The sequence below is a fragment of the Sinocyclocheilus rhinocerous genome, unplaced genomic scaffold (genome assembly GCF_001515625.1).
Source record: "Sinocyclocheilus rhinocerous isolate Xijiao unplaced genomic scaffold, SAMN03320098_v1.1 scaffold754, whole genome shotgun sequence".
Taxonomy (NCBI): Eukaryota; Metazoa; Chordata; class Actinopteri; order Cypriniformes; family Cyprinidae; genus Sinocyclocheilus; species Sinocyclocheilus rhinocerous.
Window position 1 is genome coordinate 118,912 of NW_015658045.1, and position 11,216 is coordinate 130,127.

Genomic DNA, 11,216 nt, shown 5'->3' on the forward strand with positions numbered 1-11,216 from the left:
TATATATAATGATTTATAAATGAAAGTTATTATAAAGTGTTACCCAAATTTCTATAAAGTTATGTCAAGCTCAAAAAGATTTTATTGGGTAAAAATTAATGTTTGTGAGTACAAAATATGTTTTAAAATAAAATCCCAGTTATCACAAACTACTATAAAAGTCTCATAAATCTATAGAAGTATTGGATTTAATGATTTATAAATATTTTAATGTATTGCCGCTGCTAGTTTCTGTAAATAAAAAAGGTTGAAAAAAGCAGCTTTGTCACTGCAGCAGAAGTACCAGAAATATCAAACAATGTCTTTGGCGATAGGGAGCCTCAGAGTCAAAAAATGTTGAGAACAGCTGCTTTAGATACAAAGTATCTTATTAGAAACCTTTTGTTTTGTATTACTGTGAGCGTAGAATGTACATATTAATAAATATAACTCTGTTTGTCACAGGAGGAGGAGTTCAGAACACGGCCTCGTTTAGACATCATCCAGCCATTAGCTGAGGGCTGTGAGGAGATTTCATCAGACGCTCTCACTGTACGCAACTTCCAGGAGAACCAGTGCAGGGACTACAGGCTCGGTATGATGACAACAGGATGAATGAACAACTAGAATACGCAGAGGGATACAAATCAGTAAAATTCACATTTGGATTATATAATCATCATTTTAAATCTTTGATGTGATTCCAGAACACTCTGAGGGAGAGTCTCTGTTCTACATCATCAGCCCTAAAGACATTGTAGTGGCTAAAGAAAGAGACCAGGACGACCACATTGACTGGCTTCTGGAGAAGAAGAAATATGAGGTACGTGTTCAGCAGTCTAAGGAAGCATTTATATCATCATAACATTTGAAAATTTGAGTTGTACTTAATGATTTCTGATTTGATTCGGATGTTTTGCACAGGAAGCACTGATGGCTGCAGAGATCAGCTTCAAAAACATTAAACGGCATGATGTACAGGTGAAAACAAATGAATGATGCAATCTGGAGAAAGCTAGTCTTAGTTATTATAACGCTCTCAGATAATAACCTGGAATCACAGTGTGGCTGCTTCCTGTCTGTGCTCTGTGAATAGAAAATTGGAATGGCGTACATCAATCATCTGGTGGAGAGAGGAGATTATGATGCAGCTGCCAGGTACAGGACATCAACCCTCTGATTTATTGATCTGTTAACCATTTAAAAATATGAATGAAAGCCTTGATAAACGCCCCATTTCTCTCTGTGTATTCCTTATTGACAGAAAGTGTCAAAAAGTGCTTGGAAAGAACATGGATCTCTGGGAGAATGAAGTGTACAGATTCAAAACCATTGGACAGTTGAAAGTGAGTCTGCAAATTTTGATTTCATTTTTTTTTTTAAATAATAATTATTTGCCACCCTGCAGGACTTGTATAGTAAATAGTAGTATAATGTTAATGAGGATACCTATTATTATTTTTGTCATTATTATTCAAAATAATTGTTATTAATAATAGTAGTAAGTCAGTGTGATGTTTTTATTGTTGTTGTTTTTATTATAATTTATACAATATATATTTTTATAACTTAATAAAATATTAATAATAAAATTATTGTATTAATTAACAACATGTATTATATAAAATATATGAATAATATATTAAAACAATTAAGCAATGATAAAATATAATGTACATTTTTTTATGAATATTAGTGTGATCTTTATTATGATGATTTTGTAATATAATAATAATAATAATAATATCAAGCTATTATTATGAATTATCACTTTTGACAAAGTTGTGAGAAATGAGTCGCATTTTAATATACAATGATAAAATATAATGTACATTTTTTAATGAATATTAGTGTGATCTTTATTATGATGATTTTGTAATATAATAATAATAATAATAATATCAAGCTATTATTATGAATTATCACTTTTGACAAAGTTGTGAGAAATGAGTCGCATTTTAATATATGTATATATATATATATTTTTTAATATTAATATTTTTAAGAAATAATAATGCATCAAAAATATCAGTTTAACCTAAAATCTTTCATTTTAGCATTGTACAAATGCTGTTTGTTAACTACCCACTACATTCATCTTCCTCCCAGGCCATCAGTCAGTACTTACCAAGAGGAGACCTTCGTCTTCGACCAGCAATTTATGAGATGATACTTCATGAGTTCCTCAAGACTGACTATGAGGTATGTGTTTTCCATTAAACTTTTTTTTTTTGTTCAATTGCATGAACTAGATGGTAGCCTGTTAGATAGACCATAACAGTAAGGTTTCAAATTGTGAATGCATCACAACAACAACCTTTATGGAAGAAGGGAATTCCTTTTGTTGTTTCTCACACAGGGTTTTGCCACACTGATTCGTGAGTGGCCGGGAGAGCTGTATAACAACATGGCTATAGTTCAGGCAGTGAATGAACACCTGAAGAAGGACCCCACCAACAGCATGCTTCTCACCACACTGGCCGAACTGTGAGTGAATGCTGCCAGTTCATCATTACTGTAAATGAAAAGCTTGTAACATCATTTTAAAAGCAGCTCTGCACACAAGTTAGACTGGTCTTATATGTGTGTATGCAGCTACACGTATGATCAGCGTTATGATCGTGCTCTGGAGATCTACCTGAAACTGAGACACAAAGATGTTTACCAGCTCATTCACAAACACAACCTATTCTCCGCCATCAAGGACAAGATTGTCCTGCTCATGGATTTCGACAAAGAGGTGAACCATCTATTTTTTCCTTTGGCCTTATTGAGGACCTCTGTTTTAGAACTTAATGCAAAAAACTTGTCAAGTGCATAAATTCAGGAAGTTATGGATTCTTTTGCTGATGAGATATATTATAGATGACTTTGGAAGAATGTCACAGTATAGTAGTAATAGTCACAGAAGGATATGTAAAGGATATGTCTGCCTCTTTGTTATCGCTCTTTTTTTTTTCCTTTCAGAAAGCTGTTGACATGCTGCTGGATAATGAAGATAAGATATCGGTGAGTTCAGTGCAGTGGCCTCAGTCTTTTGATTAAACCCTCCCAAACTCTCTGCACAGATGAACACGTGTGTTTCTCTCCCTCAGATGGACAAAGTGGTGGAGGAATTAAAAGACAGACCTGAGCTGTTACATGTGGTATGTTGAATACGGGCTGTTTAAATCATGCAGATGTGTCTGAGGGATCCAGCTGTAGTCAACATTGAATGCTTAACTTCTTTTTGCCTGTTTCTCCTCAGTATTTACATAAGCTGTTTAAGCGGGACCACCATAAGGGACAGAAGTACCATGAGAGGCAGATCAGTTTGTATGCCGAGTTTGACCGGCCCAACTTACTGCCCTTCCTCAGAGAGAGCATGCACTGTCCACTAGAGAAGGTTTGTATCAAATTTGTGTCACATTAAACAGAAAATAATGCATTAATTAGGCAAGTTCTTTACGTTGATTTAATCATACATTACATACACAGTTTTCACTGTATTTTGATCAAATAAATACAGCCTAGTGAGCATAAGAGACTTGTTTCAAAAGCATTTCGATAAAATGAAATACAATGCATTTAATACATACAATCATTTAATTCAACGATGAAGAGGTGATGTTAAGGCGATTATATATTTTATAATACTGTATAAAAGTTTATCAAAACCAAATGCTCCACAAACAGTTGCTGTGTCTTTCAGGCTCTGGAAATCTGTCAGCAGAGGCACTTTGTAGAAGAGACGGTCTTCCTGCTCAGTGAGTTTTGAATCATGAATCTGCGCATTTCTGTCATAGATATTGAACGAACTGTATAGTTCTTTACAGTAATTGATCCAGTGCATCAGAGGAGAGGTCACTGTGTGTAAAATGTTCAACTGTAGTGCTTCTGATGAATGCTTTTTTTCCTGTCAGGTCGTATGGGAAACTGCAGACGTGCCCTGCAGATGATCATGGAGGAGCTGGCGGATGTGGACAAAGCCATTGAGTTTGCTAAAGAGCAGGATGACAGAGAACTCTGGGAGGATCTCATCTCTTACTCTATAGACAAACCACGTACGAGACCTGACTCTACAGCAAGCTCTTTCTGCTAATAAACGTATTAATTTACAATATTAATAATATTTCTCGTTTGTTTTCTTCACTCTAGCGTTTATCACAGGCCTCTTGAATAACATCGGAACCCATGTGGACCCCATCCTGCTCATTCACCGCATTAAAGAAGGGATGGAGATTCCTAACCTCAGAGACTCGCTGGTCAAGATCCTACAGGACTACAATCTACAGGTGTGATCACTGCCGGTTAAACCAACATTTCATTCTGGCTAGAGTACTGATATAACTAGATGCTTATCCTGCATTTGCTTGATCATTTTGTGTTCAGAACATCTTGATGTTTGTCCTGTAGATCTTACTGAGAGAGGGCTGTAAGAAGATCCTTGTTGCAGATTCACTGTCTCTTCTACAGAAGATGCACAGGACGCAGAAGAGAGGAGTGCGGGTGGATGGTAAACAAATGTTTTGTCTTCCAGTCATCTTGGACAAAATATCAGGGCAAAGCAGCAGCTATTTTGTTTACTAGAAATGCTGCAAAAATTATCTTGCTTCCATTTCTCATAGAAGAAAACATCTGTGAATCCTGCCACACTCCTATTCTACCATCAGGTACACCTTGGTTACTTTTAATGTGTCAGTTTGTGTACATGAACTCACACCCACACATAAAATATATGGAGAAATATAAAGAAATAAAATAAAAAATACAAATGTATAAAAAAAAATAGGAAAATGTATAAAACTATTTTATTTCTTGAAAATTAATGCAAGTTGTGTGTGTGTGTGTGTATATATATATATATATAGAGAGAGAGAGAGAGAGATATATATAGAGAGAGAGAGAGATAGATATATATATAGAGAGAGAGAGAGAGAGAGAGCTATACACACTACCGTTCAAAAGTTTGGGATCAGTAAGACTTGTAATGTTTTTTTAAAGAAGTATCTTATGCTTATCAAGGCTGCATTTATTTGATCAAAAATACAGAAGAAAAAAAACCCGTAATCTTGCAAAATGTTATTACAATATAAAATAATGGTTTCTATTTTAATATCCTTTAAAATAGAATTTATTTCTGTGATGCAAAGCTGAATTTCCATCAGCCATTACTCCGGTCTAAAGTGTCACATGATCCTTAAGAAATCATTCTGATATGCGGATTTATTATTAGAATTATCAATGTTGGCATTGTTGTGAAAAAGTTGTGCTGCCAAATATTTTTTTGAAAACTGCGATACTTTTTTCAGGATTCTTTGATGAATAAAAAGTTAAAAAGTACAGCATTTATTCAAAATATAAATCTTTTCTCACAATATAAATATTTGCTATCACTTCTTCTTATTTTAATTTCTTTCAAAAAAAGAATAAAAATGTACTGACCCCAAACTTTTGAACGGTAGTGTATATTGTTAGAAAAGATTTCTATTTCTAAGAATCCTGAAAAAAGTTTCACAGGTTCCAAATAAATATTAAGCAGCACAACAGTTTCAACACTGTTATATTAGAATGATTTCTGAAGGATCATGTGACACTGAAGACTGGAGTAATGAGACAGAAAATTCAGCTTTGCATCACAGGAATAACTTAGATTCTAATGTATATCAAAATAGAAAAACGTTATTTTACATCGTAATAATATTTCACAATATTACATTTTTTTCCTGTATTTTTGATCAAATAAATGCAGCCTTGATGAGCATAAGAAACTCATTTAAAAAACATAATAAATTTTCTGATCCCAAACTTTTGAACGGTAGTGTATATATGTGTGTGTAAATTTTGACAATGTGTACAATATACAAGTAAAAAAGGGCTGTCACCCAATCGTTATTTTAATTCTTATTTTTCCACCATCAAGACACTGCTCAGGCATTCGGTGTGGTGGTGTTTCACTGCAGACACATGTTCCACAAGGAGTGTCTACCGTCCCCTGGGAACGTAAGTCTTCTGTAATCTTTATATATAAAACTGCTTTTTATGCAGAAACAACTATAAGACATTTGTATTTGTATGACAAGTTGCACAATCCATGTTGTGTTGCTAGCATTCTGACCAGTAATGACTCAACCAATGGCATTTATTGATGCTAGAGATACAGAAATGACACACTTCACATTTGAATCCGCCTGCTGCATTCAAACTTTGACCCTTTATCTTAAAAAAAGAGAAATGTTTAATTTTTGTACTATGAAAGTTTTGCATTTTATGTCCTCTGACAGCTCCCAGGAATCCAGTATTGTAACATCTGCAGTGCAAAGCGGAGAGGACCGGGCAGTGGCATACTGGAGATGAAGAAATAATTTCTACAAGTAGAATAACAGTTATACAATTAGAACCTGTTACAAATGAAATAATTTTCCCTTTACTAACAGTTTTTATTAATGCAAGCTTGTGATTGCTAGATTTTGTTTCACAAAAGCGCCAATAAAGCACTCCCGTAATCTGTTGAAGTCTGTTGCCACAATGTTCCAAACTAGCCATGTACAGTAGTGCATCATCACTGTTTTTTTCCCCCTAAAATCTTTTTTCATTAAGAAAACTTTGATTACTAATTATATTTATGAAAGGAGCTTGTATGAACAGACACCATCAGGAACATTTTACAGTGTCATTCAGATGAATGCAAAATGTCTGTTTTTTTAAGGCTAAACTTGTCATATATATATTTATCATATATAAATATGTCATATATACTGCAATAATACGGCACAAAATTCTGCGAAATATATACAAAACCACAGTTTTAATACACTACCCGGCCTCAACTGCTGGAATAAGAGCAAACAGCCCAGCAGTTTTTGTCCAGTCAAAAGAAAAACATGGTGAGTCTGAGAGGTTTTAAGGTACAATCAGAATAGCTGGATTGCTATTTGCCAACTAAATGTGGAAAGTTTAACACTGCAAAATGGCTACACAAGCTGGAACTCATTTGACATGGCCAACTATTCATTGCAACGACTGCAGCGCCTTCTACAGGCCAGAGCTACAAAAATACACATCAAACCACAAACATGATATGAGATTAGAAAGGTTAAGCTTTAATAATGGTTTGTCAATCATCATGGAATCAAATAAAATGAGGAGAGGAACAGGGATGAAAGGATTAAAGGGACATTGTTAGAGAAAATCCATCATTCGCAATATGTTGACAAACTAGCGTAGAACTACATTCTCACAGAGGGATACGGAGGTGGTTTTTACTCCTCAGAGTGGCAAGAATCACATCAAGCAGGCTTTATCTGCAAAACGACCAGGAAGTGCCATCCAAAACACTATTTTAACACATTCTCTAAATATATATATATATATATTTCTCTCCCATCACTTTCATATCTTTTTTTTTTTTTTTTTCCCCCACAGTAAGGCCACTTCAAAAAGTAAATTTGAAGACTTAACACCCGTGTCGACAGATCTTGCAAAATGGTGAAGGGAGAAAAAAAATAGAATTTAAGTTTAAGATCGAAACACTGAGTCACTCCCTTTTTGGCCGGACTGGTGTTAATTCCTGCAGCCAATCATAGCCCAGGACCTGGTCGACATGGTAACCGCAGATATGTAACTGAGGTAGTCTCCACTCTCTAGTGCCCAAATCCAAAACTCCCAGCTTTCTGTCATCACGATGCAAGAAAAAAAAAAAATACTATTGGCAGTATAGCTCCCAATGATTTGGGAGCTATACTGATGTAGCGAAGGAAAAAAAAAACCTCCGCAGTTTTTTTTTTTTTTTTTTTTTTTTTTATTTTTAATTTTCCCCCTGCAAGTCTTACTTTACCATTGGCGGTAGGCTTGGGGGGGGAGGGGGAGATGGCTTTTATTTGTCCCCCAGGATGGCATACTGATTATCTAACTGTAGTTGCTGCATGGAGCCCGGGCCTTCACCTTCTCTCACCCGGCTCTTATGCTTGACCACCTCGAAAGTATTCTCCATCTCTCTGTCCCTACAACACCAAAACAACCAGTATGCAGGATTGGTTATGTCCAGAATGGAATACTAGCAACTGTACAGTATGTATATATTATGAACCAATAGGCCCTCCACTGTCCAGCACAATGATCAAAGGGCCCCTTATACAGGATAAAATATTTATTGCAGTTTTTCAGTTGTAATTATAAATAAATGCAAAGCTAAGCAGCTTTAAACTTTAAACTAAATTTAAACTTGTTTTATTAACACATAGTAGGTTAATAAAATTCATTAAATTGGATGACCCCAATTCATTTTGTGATTCCGGAAGTTTTAAGAACTGTAGTTGCAACTTCATTACATTTTAGCATTTATAATTTTTTATAAATAATAATAAATAAAAATAATAATAAGTCATTCTGTGACCCCATTGGAAGTTTGCTAATGTTTCAAAGCCCCTTGGTTGAGAACCACTGTTATAAATAGCATATTATTATTATTATTGTTATTATAATTGCAAGAAAACACAATTGACAAATAGTATGCAGCAACAAGTGTTTCAAATGGTAGTTTACTACAAGACAACTAAACAAAAACTACACCAAAATACATTTTCAAGACTCAAAATCTAAAAGTAATTGTACTTTTTGAAACATGGCATATTAAAAACTTTGTACTTTTTAAACTCCTGCATACAGGATGACACTAAAAGAAAATTCCAGATCTATCCATTTCCTGCACATTTTGGCAGTTTGGTTATTTTAGTATTATTTTTATACTATTATAGCATTTATTATTATTCTGAATAACTTTTTAGTAGGGCTGGTAAGAAATAAATTTTTTTAATCTAATTAATTACATGATGAGGCAATTAATTAATCGCAAATTAATCGCACATCAAATTTGGCTGATAAACTCCCAAAAGATCAATTAAAGTCATTGTTGTGTAAAGCATCAAACAGACATTACAAAAGTAGCTTCAGCAAGAAATATTTTGTTAAATAACATTTATACTCTTTTGGACCATGAGGGTGAGTAAATGATGACACAATTGTCATTTTTGGGTAGGTGAACTATACCTTTAATAATTCATTTTATTAATTGTATTATTATTACTATGGAAATATGAAATAATTTTTTTAATGAAATGATACTCCAAATAATAAACTAAAACTGCCAGTAGGTAGTGGTAAATGTCTTAATGATTAAAGGGGTCATATGATGCTATTTTAAAGATCATTATTTTGTGTATTTGGTGTAACAGAATATGTTGACATGCTTTAATGTTCAAAAAACACATTATTTTTCAAATACTGTACATTATTGTAGGTCCTCTATGCAGCGCCCGAATGCTTTGGAAAAAAGCAGAAAGCGGCGCTCCTAGCATTTTCCACGCATTTTTAGGCACGACATGTGAACCGTAAGACCACAAGTGCACATGCAGTGTTCCATTTGGGACAGGGCCTAAATGGTTCTCTTTATGTATGGTCCATTGAATCATTAGGCTTGTTCGACTTGAAGCGGATCATCACCATCAGATCAATCGGTGTGACATCAAAGTACCGCAAGAGCTATAGAGAGCAGACGGCTCCTTAGAGCGATTAGTGTATGACATCAAAGTACCGCGAGAGCGATTCAAAAGCATAAGGAGCCGTCTGCTCTCTATAGCTCTCGCGGTACTTTGATGTCATACACCAATCGCTCTGTGTAGCGCCGCTTCAAATCCAACGCGCCTATTGGCCCTTTCACACAGGACGCGGCATGCGCTGTGCTAGCCGCTGGGTTCAGCACAGCCCTTAAGATACAAAGCGATTTGCGCTACGCTGGCCAGAGCGAAATAGGCGGAGTTTTCAAAACTTTTACCGGGAGTTCTATTTGGATGCCCCGTTTCTATTGGCCGCGTGGATAATCGTCACAGAGCGCAGCAGCAAAGTTGAACAATTTTTAACTTTGACCGCGGCGCGCGCAAGCTCACCCATGTGCGCTCTGCTGCGTGTGCGCTTTGGTCGACGCAGCAACAAACCGTCCTTGCGCAGCGCAAGCTATTGAAATGAATGGGTTTCATAGCACAGCGCTGCGCTTTCCGCGTCCTGTGTGAAAGCTGCTTATGGCCAATGGTTCAACACGCCAAATGGTTCACCCAATTCGTTCAAAACGTGGATTAAGAAATGAAATGCCGCTGTGTGTTGCCCGGAGACGAACAGTTCTGCTTTGTCTATATTTTCGTTGGCAAAATTGAGCAAAACAGACAACATTGTGTCTAAAATTACACAATATTAATTTCTTACTGAACTGTTGTATAAGATCAGTATTTGCACTCATGTGATATTGCACTTATTGCTTGTGTGATATTGCTTAAAGGGGTCCTATTATGCTTTTTCACTTTTTCAACTTTAGTTAGTCTGTAATGTTGCTGTTTGAGCATAAAAAAGATCTGCAGAGTTACAAAGCTCAAAGTCCACTTCAAAAGGAGATATTTTATTTAACAGAAATAATTTTTCAAAAACTACAACGAACGACTCGTTATGCCAGACTGGGGAGAGAGGTGTTGTAATAATGTAAAATATGTGAAAAATAATGTGTTTTTCAAACAACCTAGTATGAGAGCCTGTTCTAGTACACCCCCAAAACAAAATCAAGACTTTGTAAAAGAGCATAATAGGACCCCTTTAACTATATGACGTAAATATGAGACAAAAACTTAAACAGGCATTTTTGCCCCATATCTTGAATTTTAGGGACATTCTAACTACGTTCTCTCCGAATGGGACGAGACCTGGTTGAGTTGCACTAGAGAAGGCAATGAGTGTTATCACTATGTCGGAGACACTCTAGCTTTCCCAAGGCAGACAAACTTAGAGTGGTTACAATCATCCGGGTTTAAATCGCGCTCAAATTGATTTGATTTTGACGCAATATTTACACTGAAGCTCGCAGGCGGCTATGGTAAGGGGCATGACATTTCCCGACCAGGCGCCAAGTGCAGCCAATCACAACACACACTGGCCCAGCTAACCAATCACAACACACACCGGCCCAGCTAACCAATCACAGCACACACCGGCCCAGCTAACCAATCACAGCACACACCGGCCCAGCTAACCAATCACAGCACACACCGGCCCAGCTAACCAATCACAGCACACACCGGCCCAGCTAACCAATCACAGCACACACCGGCCCAGCTAACCAATCACAGCACACACCGGCCCAGCTAACCAATCACAGCACACACCGGCCCAACAAACCAATCACAGCACACACTGGCCCAGCTAACCAATCACAGCAC

At 36.2% G+C, this 11,216-nt stretch overlaps 2 protein-coding genes across 4 annotated transcripts in view; one reads left to right on the forward strand and one right to left on the reverse strand.

Moving 5' to 3' along the window:
• Positions 1-7,772, forward strand: part of LOC107722032 (vacuolar protein sorting-associated protein 41 homolog) — a 32,250-nt gene extending 24,478 nt beyond the window's left edge. For both annotated transcript variants that reach the window (XM_016530261.1, XM_016530260.1), the window contains exons 12-29: positions 445-574; positions 687-802; positions 904-960; positions 1,076-1,137; positions 1,244-1,325; positions 2,089-2,181; positions 2,339-2,466; positions 2,575-2,719; positions 2,947-2,988; positions 3,075-3,125; positions 3,227-3,364; positions 3,671-3,725; positions 3,882-4,022; positions 4,117-4,253; positions 4,375-4,474; positions 4,587-4,631; positions 5,882-5,961; positions 6,243-7,772. In XM_016530261.1, the coding sequence (XP_016385747.1) occupies positions 445-574; positions 687-802; positions 904-960; positions 1,076-1,137; positions 1,244-1,325; positions 2,089-2,181; positions 2,339-2,466; positions 2,575-2,719; positions 2,947-2,988; positions 3,075-3,125; positions 3,227-3,364; positions 3,671-3,725; positions 3,882-4,022; positions 4,117-4,253; positions 4,375-4,474; positions 4,587-4,631; positions 5,882-5,961; positions 6,243-6,323 (1,683 nt within the window). In that variant the 3' untranslated portion in view covers positions 6,324-7,772. The remainder of the gene's footprint in view (positions 1-444; positions 575-686; positions 803-903; positions 961-1,075; positions 1,138-1,243; positions 1,326-2,088; positions 2,182-2,338; positions 2,467-2,574; positions 2,720-2,946; positions 2,989-3,074; positions 3,126-3,226; positions 3,365-3,670; positions 3,726-3,881; positions 4,023-4,116; positions 4,254-4,374; positions 4,475-4,586; positions 4,632-5,881; positions 5,962-6,242) is intronic.
• The window catches only part of LOC107722034 (protein CDV3 homolog), a 17,667-nt gene continuing 14,222 nt past the window's right edge, over positions 7,772-11,216 (reverse strand). For both annotated transcript variants that reach the window (XM_016530263.1, XM_016530262.1), the window contains exon 5: positions 7,772-7,961. In XM_016530263.1, coding sequence (XP_016385749.1) covers positions 7,835-7,961 — 127 coding nt within the window. In that variant the 3' untranslated portion in view covers positions 7,772-7,834. The remainder of the gene's footprint in view (positions 7,962-11,216) is intronic.